Source organism: Dermacentor variabilis, chromosome 5 (assembly GCF_050947875.1).
Source record: "Dermacentor variabilis isolate Ectoservices chromosome 5, ASM5094787v1, whole genome shotgun sequence".
Classification (NCBI taxonomy): Eukaryota; Metazoa; Arthropoda; class Arachnida; order Ixodida; family Ixodidae; genus Dermacentor; species Dermacentor variabilis.
This window is the reverse complement of record NC_134572.1, coordinates 48,443,712-48,460,770: the sequence shown is the minus strand read 5'-3', so window position 1 is coordinate 48,460,770 and position 17,059 is coordinate 48,443,712. Positions and strand designations below refer to the sequence as shown.

The following is a 17,059-nucleotide window of genomic DNA, read 5'->3' as shown; positions in this document are numbered from 1 at the left end:
TACATTACAAAACAGGTGATTTATAAGACTCACCGCGCAACGTTACCTTTTTGCGGCAGCCTTGAACAAGTACATACGGAACACCGATGCACCTTTAACATCATGTTGTGCCAGCCGAGCCTTATATTGTCGAGTTTCGTGTTTAAGAAACATAGCTGCTATAAAATATGCAGGACTTCGAAGCGCAAATAGAGAGATGTGTGTTACTTCAGACGTAGGGCAATACAATTTGCTCTAAATATAGAAGTGTTTATAGTATCATCGAATTGTGCCTTTATTATTATATCTACGCTCTAAACTCATCGCTGCGCTTCATTGGATTTATTTAATTTAGATCTGCATGCACGTGGATGTTGCGTCCTTCGCATTATAGCTCGAAGGAATGAGAAACTACAGAATAGCATCGACTGCTTCCTTTGGAAATTAACGGTCACACTCCCGTCGACGACATTTGTGGGAAGGCTGAACTAATAAAGAGACTATTTGTTATAACTTATGATATATCTTCATGCTGCCGGCTGCGGACAGCATAAAATAAAACGAACATTGCAGCTGCTTGCGAGGTAGTCACTAGCTACAGTAAGTCTAAAGTACTGCATTGACCTCAGCCATTCCCAATTTTCAACAACTACGAAGGGCCTTCATTGCTTTTAATGTGATCATTTTATTACCTACAATGTACGGCCTACTTAATGGTTCCTGCTGCACAGGTTCTTCGGCAACTATGCAGTGGACGTAATTGCAAGATGCGCATTTGGCACGAAGTTGGACTCTCACTCGGACCAGACCAATGAGTTTGTCACCAGATCACGACAGGCCTTCTCGGGACGTGTCACACCACGAATTTTTATCTTTTGTGAGTAGTCCAACGTGGTCATATCATTTTTATTTTCCTGAGCTGGTTACTTACTCTTTTCATGAAGGTGATAATGTGTGTTATGTAGAAGAAGCGTTATTTCCTTGCCCCTTATCCTATTTGTTTATTCGTTGCTTCCGTTCTTTCACCACTGTGGCTTAGTGTGCTACTGCATAAAGGCGACGTTAAGGTACCGCTGCGGCCGCCGCATTGGCGAAGATGGAATGTATGAACTTTACAGTGCTTTCGGTGCATCTTAAAGAACCATAGGTGGTCAAAATCAACCTGGAGTACAGTGTCCCTCATAACTCACTATCCAGGTTCGAGATGCTAAGCCAACTTATCTAACGCGTTTGTTCCATTTGTAACACCTACTGTCTTTTTTTTAAGCATTGTAGTCACAACAAACGTTCCCGTTTGCCTCACATAAACTGGTGCTATCGAGTGTAAATAAATAAAATAAAACAAAGCTCGGTCTGTACTCCGCCAATATTGCCTTGTTTTCCCGAACAGCCCATTAGCGTTCAGGGAAGAAACATTTCGAGAGCGTCTCCGTTATCTTGGAGTGGCTACGCCAAGTCCCATCGTGCATTTTCAAAAATAATTTTTTGCCGAGCCTCTCTGATACTTATAGCTGGGCTGCGGGCATAGCTGCAGTCATCGCGGTGTGTGCATGAAACATCCTGGAGCCTTAGCGCGTTATCAGATTTTATTTATGCATGCTCATGCATTCACACATAGTTTTGTGGCCGGCCGCATTTCCTTAAGAGGAAGCTGTAGCTGGGGCCCCACTACGATTCCGCCTTTTTAAATACATGTAGGACGCAGAAACGCTTTTCTGAGATAACCTTCAGGCCCATTTTTAAGAAATGTGCTGCATTTGGGAGAGAATGTTAAATTACAGTGACTGTTGGCAGCGGACTTCTCATTTAGGACCCGATTTTTTAAAGGGAACATTAAAAAAATGGTAAGATTGAACAAAAAATGGAAGCACGAAGTTTACTAATTCGTAGCTCTGCACTAAGAACAGATATCGAAGTTCTGTCAATTGCATTCGTTAGATCATGCAAGGCGTGCAAATTTCATTTAAAAATTTACAGATTACGCGAATTTGCTACATGGTTTGCAGGGGTATTCCTAAAGTCCTACTCAAATAATAGTGATATATCTGAAAGTCATATATAATACATCAATTTTGTGGGCTTTAGATGTGCTGTTAGATACAATTTACATACAATTTACAGAATTGTGATATTGCTTTCATTGCTAAGTGAGAGTTGTAAACTTCATAGTTTCGTTTTCTTAAGATTTCTGAGTTTTAACAATTGCTATTGAATGATTGGCGACGTAAATCGAAAATTTGCTACCAGCAGTAAATATATTTTAACTTTTTTCTTTCCAATGCAACAAACCTGATCAAACTTAGTGCAGTGGTTGCAGAGAAAAAGCGATTTCCCTTTTTCATGTATTTAGATAGGAGCCCCCGCGCTAAAGCTTCCTCTTAATGCCGGGATGGTTGGCCCGTGCATCTTCCTCAGTATCAAAGAATACTCACATAAAACTTATTTGCATGCATGTGCATGTGGCGAGTAGTAATAAACAGACTAAGTACGTTACGTTAAGATGTACCCAATGTACGAAACGTTGTAGCACTTAGCGTGGGCTTGGGCAAGTTAAGAGATATTGAAAGAAAAAATTGGTGCTTGTTTTCATACAGATGCTGCGGATAGCTTTGACACTTTGCGTAAAGGCCGCAATTCACTTTATTTTCTTCCTTGGATAGATAAATGATGCGCTGAAGTAGCGAAGTCTTCAATAAATAATTTCTCAATTTCAGTTGTATTCCCAGCAATCTCAAGATTACTTGGGCTCCGACCATTTAATACGGACATATTTCTCTACTTCAAGGAGATATGCCTCAACATCATCAAGGGCCGACAGGACAAGCAATTTGTGAGTAACGTTGTGGCCGTTTTGTAAACCTTAATTGAAGATTAATACAGAAGCAAAGCTTGTGCACACCGACGCCGACACGGTCACCACCTTCTTATCCAGACATGACATTACGGCATTGCTCTCCTATGCAACAAGGAGAGCCTGTAGCATAAACTCCCTTACAATTTTAATAGAAAGTCTATAGACAGTCAATAGACATTTGTCTATGAAGTCTATAGACATTTCTTTATAGTAGTCTATAGACAGTCTATATACTTATGGCCATACACTTTTTATAGTCTAGTCTACAAAAAGTCTGAGTCTATAGACTTTTTACAGATTGTCTATAGACTTATGGCTATACGCTTTTTATAGACTAGTCTATAAAAGTCTGAGTCTATAGACTGTCTATATACTGTCTACAGACTGTCTAGAGAATAATGAAAATTCATGTTTGTAGACAAGTGTTTGCAGAATGTCTATAGACAACTGTACAGGCTTATAGTTCTACATTTGTAGACTGAAGTCCATAGAATGTCTATAGACTATTCCAATAGACCAGTCTATAGACAGTCTATGAACTTATGGCGATACACTTTTCATAGACTAGTCTATAAAAAGTATTAATCTATAGACTGTCTATAGGGTGTATATAGCGTAATGAAAATTCACGTTTGTAGACAAATGTCCGCAGAATGTTTATAGACAAAAGTGTATAGGCTTATACAGTTATATATTTGTAGACTGAAGTCTATAGCATGCCTATAGACAAATGTCTATAGACTACCTATAGACATTTGTCTATAGACATTTTATATACTTCAGTCTACAAAAGTATAACTATATATACAGTTCTACTTTTGTAGACTGAAGTTTATAAGATGTCTATAGACAAATGTCTATAGATAGTCTGTAGACATTTGTCGATAGACATTCCATAGGCTTCAGTTCTGCTTTTGTAGACCGACGCCGACACCGTCACCATCGCCTCATCCAGACATGACATTACGGCATTGCTCTCCGGTGCAACAAGGAGAACATAGAGCATGAACAGGGCCAATTCTAACTATCGCCAACATTGCCTTTTTACGCCAGACCTAGAACTGAGATTCAGTATTCCAAACTAAGCAACGCAAGTTCATACAGGTTTACCTGAGACACAAGGTGGCGTTTATCCGACGTTTAATTTCATAAGATGGGCCGCAAAAGTGACTCCGACGGTCACAGCCAAAGCCAGAGATGATCTCGCACATCCTCTGCGACGGCCCTCATTGCAGTAAAGAATGTTGGACGCTTAATGCCAGAGTGTCTGGTTTGGACGACAGACGGCTTTCGGAGCTGAAGATTCTGGCGCCATCGAAAAACACCAAAAGTGCATGGCGAACAAGAGCCCCCTTGAACTTCTTTAACGCAGAGCGACCTCAACTCCGGGCTTTAGAACTGCACGACAGGCGCATCCGTATCGTGACGTGTTATGCGATGAACATATTTACGAGTCACCCGCATAGGTAGTTCACTATAGCCTTCATGGCGCACTGTCTCAATTGCCTTCCTTTTCTCCTTATCCGCTAAATATAATAGCAGGCCAGAGAGCTCTTCCGGCCAATCCTTTTGGTTTTTTACATAAAAGACCTCTCTCTCTCTTTCTCTCCCTCTCTCCTAGCGGCACGAGGACTTTCTTCAACTGATGATGGACGCCAAGGAAGGCAACCTTGCACCCGCAGTAGAAAATGCTTCTGAACGCGACAATCAACTCTTCAACCTTGGTTCCGACCTGAAGCCCGACACGTCGTTTTCGTCAAACAAAAGTATGGCTATCATTTACTAAATCTTTTTTTCAGATTTACTAAATGGAAAAGGTGACTAGGTGTGATCGAGTGACACGTACAGCCACGAAGCTGAGTATACATCAAGTGATGTTGAAGACCTCAGTGCAGCTTAAATATATCATTGTTAGCGCTTTCTGTACAGCGTGTTTCTCTTCAAGGTGCAGAAAAATGTGGCTGCTTCATTGAAAACAGGAGGAAACAGACGTGAATTACTTTAAATGAGCATTGTGTCATTCTGCTGCCGTAACCATACGTCGCTTACATTAACCCATGCTTGGAAATTGAGAATATCCCACGAGTAGACGTGTTTTTTTTTTTTTTGGTCTCTACGTGTACACAAGAGCATTGGCCTTTTCCACGTTGAACACAAGAATTATTCGGCACCAAGATTATTGTCGACAAGAGATTCTTCCTAACGTATGCAATGCGCGATTAAGCTCTCAACGAAGGAGAAAGACATTGATGCTTTGCGCACCGCAAATGCCAAGTAAGCTAAATGTGAGTGTCTTTGGTAAACCTTTCTGGACATTTGCACGTAGCCATGGCAGAGCATATTCTCGATTGTTGTTGGTTTTCCGAAGGAATATTAGGGCAGTGTTCCCGATGGCGGCCGTCACGGTTTTGTGTCTTCCTTATTTCCCACTTGATTTCAGATTAGTTCAGCGCTATGTTTCAAATCCAGAGGATCACTAAATGCACTTTCACAGTAGCGCATACAAAAATTCATTATGCAGCGTAAGTTCACACGGTAAGAATTACACGAAATCTTCAAAGCAACTCTCACGAATTTGAAGGCTTTAATGCGAATAAGTTTGATGCCATGTGGTCCTGAAACCGGCATTGGTCTTTTTAATATAGCCGTTCCCAATGCTGTAGGTTTCTCGGAACTATACCTCTTTGAGCCCAATGCACGGCAAAGAACTTGTGTGTCACAACAAAATACGGTACCTACACAGAAAAAAATGTTTCCCACTAAAAGCATCAAAAACAACAACGATATAGGGACTGTAACACCTTTACTCGGTCACCCCTTGTTGTCGCCGTGCCTTGTATTATACATGTAATGCATGATTACGTGTGAACGCATAGTAACGAATTTAAATGGTACTGCATTGTCTCTTCGCGACGCTCTTCTTTTGTGCGTTCGCTACAGTGCGATTCTATTCTTCACAGCCTTACAAACTCGTTGAACAGTCTTATAATATTATTAGTCTACAGAAAGTTTGACTGTCATGCGCGATTACCATAGCACTTGAAACTTCAATGGTACCATAGCTCAATCGTATGCGGTGACATCTTGCCTTTTTGACATTCACGAGCCGTTCCTGCAACTCGTTCGTCCTTTGGAGCGCGGAAAAATTGTCAATTCTGTAACAGAAAACTTATGCGCCAACCAGGACTGGAACATGGAAAGTAGGCAACACACAAACCGACACTGCAAGCTTCGATATCTCTTCTAAATCGTCCTACGCGGTGCCTTCGTTGAAACTGGAGATATCAGAGGCATATGTCGCTTATCTAGGATGAATCTCGCTTCGTTCAATGGGGGTCCCGGAATGCGCTACACGAGATGACCGAGCAGTAAGGTTCATAGCCAGACCGTCGCCGTCATCGCCGCCATCTGTCGATCACATTTAGAAATTAAGGAGCTGGTAAGGATACTAAGGACGATAATGAACGTTTGCCTATTTTCTATAGCAATACAAGGAAATGGGTGCCAGATCGAAAAGCTACAAGAGGTAGCTTCAAATCGTTCGACGCTTGGCAAAAAACGTCACAACTGGCAGCTGACCATCCAGGAAACGTTTCTTTACCCAGATGACGGGCAAGCAATAAAGTAAGAAAAAGCCGATTCTGGTTCATATGTACCCCACAAAGACGTCATAGAACGGCAATAAATCTACAGAGAAGAGAGGGTGCGCTGCCTAATGCATTCAGATAGCTACAAGTGCACTTCGCAAAGACAGCGGCGCATTAAAATCCAAATATGGGAACTTTTTATTTTAGCTACGTATTTAAGTCCAGCCTAACGAAGCTCATCTTCGTAACAATTACTAAACAATTAAACTGGGAAAGAGTTAGAAGTTGTGTTTCAAGCTTGTTGTAAGGGTTAGGTTAAGCAGTTTTTACATAAAGGAGACAAGAGAGCGTAAAGCTGGTGCTGCGACGATATTTATAACCACCGATGTGCATTTTGCAGCACTGACTGAGGATGAAGCAATGGCCCAATGCGTGCTCTTCTTCTTCGCTGGTCAGGACACGACCTCGAGTGTGATCTCGTACACGCTTTACCAGCTGGCAATTAACCCCGAGGTGCAGGAAAAGCTGAGGGAAGAAGTGGACGAATGCTTCACTATGCACGTAAGCTGTCCAAGTCCATGCTTGAGTAATGTAGCTTGGTGGGTATAGTAGGTTGATGTTATAAAATCTACGTCCTTTCTTATATGAAATTGTTCGAAGCAGTAACGTTCAACAATCTGTTACTCCCTGCCATTTCCATAGCGGCTATATGCACTGCAGAAAGAAGAGTCATTCTTCTTTCTGATTTTAGATTTTACTAAAATCTTGTTGCCACCGACTAAAAGAAAGCTTTGCTAATCAGGTAACAAGACTAGCTTCGGTGGGATTCCCGGAACACATTACAGTCAGAGCCGCCGAAAAGGTAATAAAAATAGTAAAGGGTGTACAACCCACACATTCAAGAAACAGGCTTAGCACGAACAAAAAACGCCTTGCAGTTGTACCTTACGTACATTATTTTTCCCATGAGCTAAAGAATGTTGCCAGCCGGTATGGCGTTGAAGTGGTTTTCAGCGCTCCTAACAAGGTGCAAAAACTGTGCCAAGCTATTTCCAACAAATTAGACACTAGGTTAAAAAAATGTAGCTGCGGTCTAAAAGACTATCAAAAATTCACAAAATGCAGAATAGGTGTTGTGTACCGGCTTCCATTGACATGTGGCAACATGTACATAGGGCAAACCGGTCTGTGCATAAACACCCGTGTAAAAGAACATGAACGTTCTCTTGGTAAAGAAAATCATTCGCACTTGTCAAACCATTGCAATCTATGCCACTGTGATCCGGTATTTTTTAACACTGACATTTTGTTTTCAGATAAAAATAAACTAACACGTGAAATCACAGAAGCATTTCATATAAAGAAGTGCGCTGAAAGATGCATAAGCCAACCATCGGTTGTAATTACTGAAAATGAATTCGCTTTTTTAAATACTGGTTGAACCTTCTTAATCTGTTCTTTAATCTGTTTCTGTTTTACTGGCACGCTCAGCACATGCTCAGCGCTGATAGCTGGGGTATATATGTTCTATATCTTTCCGAAAATAAAATGGTTGTGAGTAACCGCTCGTGTGTCCCCCCTTCACTGTGTCCTCGTCAATTGTGCGCGCAAAAATATTTTACTATGAATTCGTACCAACTCGCCCAACTATCAGTTCTGCTGCCGGGGGAAAGTACACTCAAAGATTATACAATAATTAGAATACGTACGTGAATACATATACAAAAAATATAGCGTAAGAAATGCGCTAACGTACAGTAATGTGGTGTTAAAATTGTACAAATGACAAACCGAATGCTTTTGAACGCGAGAGGTCAGTGAACAAGAAACTTTCACAAAGTCAGATATGGTCAATAGAACTACAGAGTGAGCGGGACATTTATTTTGGCTATAGCAAAACAGTATTTAAGGTAAAGCAGCACAATAATAACGGGAAAGTCAAGAAAAATAACACGTTAGCTTAAGTAGAGCTTGAAAAAATGCGTGGTGATGTGGTGCTATTTGTTTCAGTTAGTTGAGAGGAAACGTGGCAGCTCCAACAACGGTACCAAACGTAAATCTGCGAACATGTGGCACATAAACGCTATGTAGTTGACAATCCCCTTTTTATCACGGGCTTCTTGTAGCGCTTTAGAAACAGTGCCACAAGAGTGCTCATGATCCTAAAATAAAGAAAATAGTAATAGCGAAAACAGTGCGACAAAGATAGCGGGACATGTGGAAACGCTTGAGGAAAAAAAATAGTAGGTACCCCAGAAGCAGAAGGGGTGATTACTTTCTCAGAATATTCTCTAATATTTTGCCGTTTTCCATGTGCCACACAGGGAGAACATCCCGGCTTGGATGTGATTACTAAACTCAAATACCTACACGGTGTTGTCTCCGAGGCTCTTCGAATGTACCCTCCAGCTACACGGTAATGTCATTTTTTGTATGTGTTGCCGATATCACAGAGTATAAGCGGTACAAAAAGTTGCATTTTCTCATCGAATACGAAGGCAGAATCTTTAATCTGTTTGTGTCATCTTTGCGCAAATGGTTGTTTTATGCACGTTCAATATATTGTTGTTTAGTGTAGTACTGCATCTCTTTTTATTGTCTTCAGAAAAACTAAGGATTTTGGGTTGCTGCATTCTTGTTTTTCCGTGTTCGCTACTCTCATCGTTTTGTATTCGTGTGCCCACGCACCAGTTCTTTAAACGCTTAATATGAGAGTTTTACTGCAGTGGCTTCACTTCAGGACCCCTTTCTGTACTTCCGTTGGCCAATCCAGTTTCTCCACAAATGTACAATTGCCGTACGATGTGTGCCTCTTTTTCCGTGGCCTTTCGAAAATGTATTATGGATGTGCCAAAATAATTACCTGTACGTACAAAAGAAAAAGAAGAACCGAGGAACTCGATTATGTTAATCATACCCACATAAAGGCAACAGAAGCCAAGGAAAGCACCGGGGAAATTAACTGTGGTTGAAATTGGAATGTAGAAAATAATGAAGTAAAGGGAAATGAAGAAGTAAGAAACGATAGCTTGTCGCCGGTGGGAGCCATTATTTTATTAGGTAGCATACGAGGGTTTATTAGCCAAGTGCCTGCTCTTCTAATATCACGAGTTGCGTGACGCCATCGGGCAAAAAAAGGATATTCCACGTCCGCCCACCATGGCTCTGAGTGGCGCTGGCTAACACTCCTAGGGCTAGATCTTGTAAAACACAAATACAAAAGTTAGTGGACGAATTGATAGCCATGGCCGTAGCACAATTGGTTGTGCAATGCACGCGTAATACGGACGTTGTGGGCGCGGCTCTCAGTGGCGACAATTGATATTTTCGTCAACTTTCTTTTCCCTTGACTTCATTATTTCCTAAATTCCAATATCAACCACAGTTAATTTCCACGATGATTTCCTTGGCTTCATTGGCTGTTAGCTTTATGTGGTCATTACATGTATGCAGAATGTTAGGTTCATGCTCTTTTCAAGCTTCATTGAAGAAATCATAAGTACACGTCACCATTCACAAACCAGGAATATAAATATCGTGCATCTAATCTAATTTTACATATAAGTGCCACACTAAGTGGGTAGGAATAATGCATTTACTTCGCGATATATTTGCGTCAACTTTGCCTGATTAAGCAGTCACTGCTGCAACAGATCCTAACAGTTCACACAGGAAATTATTGCTTATTAGCGAAATGTATCTGACTGAGTGAACTTAACATTCCGAACTAAAAGCAGCTAGTAGGTACGCACCACATTCAAGGCACCTTTTCACGTATCCACGCGATGCACTGAAGGCTAGTACCCGGTAAATTCGGTCAAATGCCGATTTTTTCACGATACATGAATGATATAAATTCAAACCAAAGTCTTTCATTCCATTTTAAAGCATTGAATTATCACTAGACCCTTCGTTTCAATTCATATACTGAACATTTGATAATAATATTTGGGGTTTTACGTGCCAAAACCACTTTCTGATTATGAGGCACGCCGTAGTGGAGGACTCCGGAAATTTTGACCACCTGGGGTTCTTTAACGTGCACCTAAATCTAAGCACACGGGTGTTTTCGCATTTCGCCCCCATCGAAATGCGGCCGCCGTGGCCGGGATTCGATCCCGCGACCTCGTGCTCAGCAGCCCAACACCATAGCCACTGAGCAACCACGGCGGGTACTGAACATTTGAGCGTAATGTTGCTTAAATAATAAAAAGTAAGCACCGTAATATAGAAATATGCGGAGATATCGCTAATTTGTTCGCCTGCGTAAATCCGCATAATCTGAAATTTTATTTGCCTTTAATTTTCTCACCTTTGTAAAGTGGCACATAATAGTAACAATGGTACAGGTCAAAATATCAAATTAGGTGGTAAGTTTCTGCTTCCAATGAAAGGCAGAGCGAGAGAGAGATGAAGAAGGGAATGTAAGGAGGTTAACCGTGTAGAAGAAGAAACAAAGACAGATCAGTAAAAAAAAAAAAGAGGGAGTCAGTGCGAATATACTCACAAAGCCTGTTGCATAAAAATGATAACTTTAGGAAGTGAGCTCAATGATAGTTATAGGAAGCGAGCCTCAATCACAGTTATACGAATGACTGACATGCTACTGCACCTCTCATTGTGACAGAATTGAGCGATCGCCAGTCGAGGACTACGTCCTGGGAGACACTGGAATCAAAGTGAAGAAAGGGGATTTAATTGCAGTCCCCGTCTACTCCATGCATCACGACCCGCAGTACTTTCCTGATCCGTTCACATTCAACCCCGAGAGGTAAGCCAACAAAACCTGCATACGAGAATCTTGAATACTCTGTACTTAGAGGGTTTAAATGTGGGCTTGTTGGTGTATCATGGTAAAGCGAGCTATAGCACGAAAGAAAAAACGCCACATAAGGTCACCAGAAGACACAGAAGAAGAGACAGGCCTCTCATAAAGGCCGTGTGTATCGAGTGTAAAGGAGGAGGACACCGGGGGCGGCGTTGACTGCAGGCGGATCTTACCTTAGAGGACATGTCGGTAAGTGCTCTGCCCGAGCACTTTGTTTCAAAAAGCTTTAGAAGACGCAAATATTATCGGCATCTCTTAAAGTTCGTCATCGTTAAGAAGCGCTGTGCGAGAAAGTTGAACAAGACGACGCTCAGAGCGAGACGGAGCAGGCCATAATCCTTGAGCTGGTAGCCTTCTCACGTCGTGTTTTTTTTTCACCTCCGGAGTTATGTGTAACTCGCCTTGACTCCATACTCCGCTGCCTCATGCTGGTACAGTCACCTAAGCTTAGTCTATTTTGAGATGAAGAAGGTCAGAGAGACACATTTGACCTACTTCTTGCAGGTTCAGCGACGAGAACATGGATTCCATCCAGCCGTACACGTACCTGCCGTTCGGTGCTGGGCCGCGCAACTGCATCGGCATGCGCTTTGCTCTGCAAGCAGTGAAGCTTTCTGTGCTCTACACTATTCGCAACGTCAAGGTGGTGCGCACGAAAAAAACGAAAGTGAGTTGAAGTGCTTGCGTGAACACCGTGCGTTTGTGTTTAACGGTTACAGAATACTTGGATCATGTGAAAGAAGCTACCAAGGTACCAAGGGAGGGGAGGGGGGTAGTCAGGAGCGTTTGTGAGACACTCATTATAAACGAGAAGAAAGGGGGTTAACAGAGGGGCCTGATTTTTATTATACATATCATAAGAAGCCAAGAAACGCTGACACCAAGGACAACATAGGGGAAATTAGTCGTGCTTAATAAGCGAAATAAAGAAACGATAAGTTAATGGAAATGAAAGTGGATGAAAAAACAACTTGCCGCAGGTGGGGAACAATCCCACAATCTTCACATTACGCGTGCGATGCTCTACCAATAGAGCTACCACGGCGCCGTTTCCCCGTCCACTTTCTTGGGTATTTATGTTTTCCTAGTAGAGCCCTCGGAGTGTTAGCTGCAGCGCCACCACTCACAAACCTTGGCGGCGGAAGTGGAACATCCTTTCTGCCGCAGGTGTCACGAGAACGTGATCTTTTTTTGGGTGAAGGCATCCGGTCAATAAACCCACACATGCTACCTGAAGGCATCAATGTTGCCGGATTCGAGACCATTGCTGATTCTAGACTCATCATAAAGTCACCTATTAGGTTTTAACACCACAAAATACCGCGCTGGAGCCTGTGACAGCATCGCTTAGTGTCATCTTGTGTCACTGTGTTAAATAAGCTTATGTAGACATCGTATTGCATTCTGTGGCGGCGTGCTTCGATGTTGCCATGTAAATGTGTACATTGAAGACGTGACACACAAAAATTGTAACAAAGTGCAGAATGTGCATTTGTACAGTTTCATCAAGAATCAGGAATAAGTAAATGATGCTGACTTTTATCATTGAAATTGAATTTGTGGATACAATATTTTTTTTCTGCATTTGCGCATAATCGTTTTTCCGTGTTTTCTTTTGTTATCGTCTTCCCTTGGCTCTTACGTAGAAATAACGGGGAACTAATGGGGAACAGGATTTATACTTCAAAGGAACATTTTTGTTTTGAAAAATGGCTAAGAAAAGTTTATGCGTATGTGTGTGATTTTACGTTGTGCAAGTATACTCTGTCACTATAATTATTTCGGTATTCTTTGCTTCAAGTTCTTCCATCATTTCATGCACATCTTTGAATTAAGACAACAGGAAGCCGGTGCTGTCTACTAGTGACACCATCAATTTGAAGATTAACAAATATATGGTTATCACAATAGAACATTGTAGCTCAGTCTAAGGTTTAAACACTAATACATAAACAAAATCCGCTTGAGAAACATGATGAAGTAAAGTCAGTACCTAAAAAAAGAATGTTTTGGTGCATGAAAGCGTCAGATAGGTGCTGGAGATGACAAGGAGAGAAGCGTAGAAGCTAGGTTTATTTGCGCAGTGGAGGAGTATTTTACTGCAGGTTGTCGAGCTACAGGCACAGATAGGCTTGAGTGCTCAGAACCGGTTGAGACAGAATTTCACATTTTGCTGATACTACCTGCGGATCGCTTCATTAACTTTGCCGAGAACTGCAGCACGTTTGCTCACGCGCTTGACACAGCGGAAGTGAAGTACGATCATATGAAACTGGACGTTGTGGTTACATTTCTTAGCTTAAATCGATCACAATGTACTTCTTCATGATCAGCTAAGGCATGAAAACAGCAAGTAAAGAAAACTTACCAAGTTTCGCTAACGGAGAGATCACTACGCCTTACGTTTTATGGCCCTCAGAATACCTTGCAATATGCTTATTGATCCTGGCCGGTATATAATATGTTTACCTGAACAAGGTCGCTAATTTTGACTACCTTGCATCCACGACCACATTCTTTTAGGGCTCGCAATACTATGGTAAGTAAATAAAATTATTTTTTATTTACAGGTGCCTCTGGAATTCCAAAACGGGTTCAGCGTCCTCACTGCCAAGGACATCACACTGGGAATCAGAAAACGGGACTAACAAGCGGGTTGTTCTCTCAAGTTATTAAACTCGTAATAACATCGAAAACTGGTTTCCACCTGACCACCTGACGAAAATTTCTGCCTAACCGAAACAAAGCGACAGCAAGCTATTCTCTAGAAAGACAGCGTTATCCATGCAGGCGCAAGTTCCCTCCCGCATCGCAGTTCCTAATGTATAGTAGCAACGTAAGTTATTATTAGGTTAACAGAATCAAGTACTGTCCGACGAACACAGAAGCACTGAATTTAGTAATTTGTTTTCTTTCCGCAGATACATGCAGCGCAGTTGACGTACTTTTCATAAGATGCAGTTGCCAATTGCTGCACGAACACAGACTGCATTGGAACGAAGAGTTTGCAAATAAAACCTAGTATTTATTTTGCAAATTCCGAAAAGCGTTATTGAATTGCCTGAGAGATCTTCACGCTTTTCACTTGAGACGTTACGTGCTAAGAGAGCAAATGTGTAATACGGGATAAGTGGGCCTCTTATACAGCACTGCCGGATTTAATAAAGATGTTGAAATGATACACTGAACAACATTATATCATTGTTTCAATGCTGTGCTATAGAGATGTTCTCCAACCGTGTTTTATTTTAAGTATACTATTTTTGTGTGCGTGGGTGTGTGTGTGTACGTGCGTGCGTGTTCTCACGCCACCTAATGATGTCGAATACAGGTGAGAGAAAGTGGGTTGAACGGTTAGGGTCATTTGGCTGCGTAGCCGTAAGGTATGGTGCAACGCAGAATGCGTTATGAATGGCTAAATATTGGCTTCTTGGGCGCCCTCACCAGATCAGTGCTCCAGAAGAAAAATTCGCAAAAAGACTGCACACCAGACGGCCGTTGCATAGGAATCACCCCAAAAGAATGTATATCATGTAACTGGATCGTTTATCAGGCAGTAAGAAAGTGTGTGATGTTTGTTTGGAAGACATTACACTCGGAATATGAGCTTGGAAACCCAGTCAAAGGGCTAAAGTGTAGAAAAGTGTTCGTGGCTATGACCTGAACGTATGTTGCCACCTTAAAAATTGGGCACCCTCCGGGTCAGAAGCGTTGTCAAGTATATGATGCTGTCGCACTGTAGAAGGTGTCTATCAAAGATGAAAATACTAACCTTTAACATGAAATACATGATTACGATCATTCGTTACTTAATAATTACGAACACACTCTTTCGCAAGACGCACCTTCCGAACAAGACACTGTCAGTCAAGAAGATTTTCAGAGCTAGTTTAAGTTGCTATCTGAAACTGAATGGTTTCTTGCCCCCATTTATATTGAAATAGTGTAATAGAACAGGTTCTTTAGATGGCACCGGTTACGCCTCGTCGATTGGCAAAACCAAAAAGTTATGACAAAATGTGTCCCGCAGTGTATCACGCAGGCTTTTGAAGTGCTCGATTTCATTAGTAACTTCGCCCACTTTGAATGTTAAGACGATTCCGAAAAATAAAGAGCATAACATATGCAGCGACCCTAATTGTGTATATACTAATTCGCGTCACAAAGTTTGTACTGGCTCCTGTTTTGTCGAGGAGACAGCATGGGCCACTATGTATGTGCCAGTGGGCGTGTCGGCACATACAACTTTGTAGCAACGTCGGCAATGTGTATGAGATATTGGTGTATACCTATTATTTGACAATCCTCCAGAATGGATGTGCCAAGGCGATACAGGGGGTCATTCTTGGCCTTAGAGATTGGTCAGGCAATGAAGGGTGTCACAACAAAGTGTTTATTAAATAAAGCTCAGAGAGAGCTAGAAGAACGGCCGTGAGTGGTCAGATAAATTTAATATTGTCTCTGTGATACCATATTCAGATATATTCAGTGGAAATTCCTTACACTCGTAGTTCAGGTCATATATACGCACTGAGGCATGCGTTAAGCGTTGGTTTCATTTCGGGTTGGAAAACATTAATCTTGGAAGGTCATTTGCAAGAATGCGCGCTATCATGGTCGATGACCCCGGAAACCACTGTTCTGGTGGAGAATCACATGCTCCATCACATCACATCCGCGGCAGCGCTTTGGTTGGCGTTCGGAAAAGTACGCATGTGACAGCAGAGGCGACTTCACCAGTAAGATTTAGTATAGCGTATTGCAGCCAACGTAGCGACTTAGCGTCAGCGTTCCTCCGCACACAACTGCGTATGCCCAGTATACACTGCGACGCTGGGGCTTTTCACAGCATACAGTGTTTACGGACGGGGGGTCCGGTAGGGAGAAACATGGGGGCTACCATAAAATTGACTAAAATACGCTTTGGATCTGTCGCCGTCCTGCACTCTTTAGCACCATCATCATCATCATCATCGTCAGCCTAGTTACGCCCACTGCAGGGCAAAGGCCTCTCCCATACTTCTCCAACTACCCCGGTCATGTACTAATTGTGGCCATGTTGTCCCTGCAAACGTCTTAATGTCATCCGCCCACCTAACTTTCTGCCGCCCCCTGCTACGCATCCCTTCCCTTGGAATCCAGTCCGTAACCCTTAGTGACCATCGGTTATCTTCCCTCCTCATTACATGTCCGGCCCATGCCCATTTCTTTTTCTTGATTTCAACTAAGATGTCGTTTACCCGCGTTTGTTGCCTCACCCAATCTGCTCTTTTCTTATCCCTTAACGTCACACCCATCATTCTTCTTTCCATAGCTCGTTGCGTCGTCCTCAATTTCAGCAGAACCCTTTTCGTAAGTCTCCAGGTTTCTGCCCCATATGTGAGTACTGGTAACACACAGCTGTTATACACTTTCCTTTTGAGGGATAGTGGCAACCTGCTGTTCATGATTTGAGAATGCCTGCCAAACGCACCCCAGCCCATTCTTATTCTTCTGGTTATTTCAGTCTCACGATCCGGATCCGTGGTCACTACCTGCCCTAAGTAGATGTAGTCCCTTACCCCTTCCATTGCTTCGCTACCTATCGTAAACTGCTGTTCTCTTCCGAGCCTGTTAAACATTACTTTAGTTTTCTGCAGATTAATTTTCAGACCCACCCTTCTGCTTTGCCTCTCCAGGTCAGTGAGCATGCATTGCAATTGGTCTCCTGAGTTACTAAGCAAGGCAATATCATCAGCGAATCGCAAGTTGCTAAGGTATTCTCCATCAACTTTTATCCCCAATTCTTCCCACTCCAGGCCTCTGAATACC

The 17,059-nt window shown here is 42.2% G+C and overlaps 1 protein-coding gene across 2 annotated transcripts in view; it reads left to right on the top strand.

Moving 5' to 3' along the window:
• The window catches only part of LOC142582553 (cytochrome P450 3A41-like), a 28,549-nt gene extending 14,098 nt beyond the window's left edge, over window positions 1-14,451 (top strand). The window contains exons 7-15 of one of the 2 annotated variants that reach the window (XR_012828454.1): window positions 711-856; window positions 2,694-2,809; window positions 4,455-4,599; window positions 6,821-6,981; window positions 8,745-8,836; window positions 11,048-11,191; window positions 11,753-11,915; window positions 13,819-14,084; window positions 14,170-14,451. Coding sequence is in view for 1 of the 2 variants with exons in the window: in XM_075692403.1 (XP_075548518.1) it covers window positions 711-856; window positions 2,694-2,809; window positions 4,455-4,599; window positions 6,821-6,981; window positions 8,745-8,836; window positions 11,048-11,191; window positions 11,753-11,915; window positions 13,819-13,896 (1,045 nt within the window). In the remaining variant the exon portion in view is untranslated. Of the gene's footprint in view, window positions 1-710; window positions 857-2,693; window positions 2,810-4,454; window positions 4,600-6,820; window positions 6,982-8,744; window positions 8,837-11,047; window positions 11,192-11,752; window positions 11,916-13,818 lie in introns of both variants that reach the window. The other variant, XM_075692403.1, reaches the window with a different exon arrangement.
• The last annotated feature ends 2,608 nt before the right edge of the window (window positions 14,452-17,059 follow it).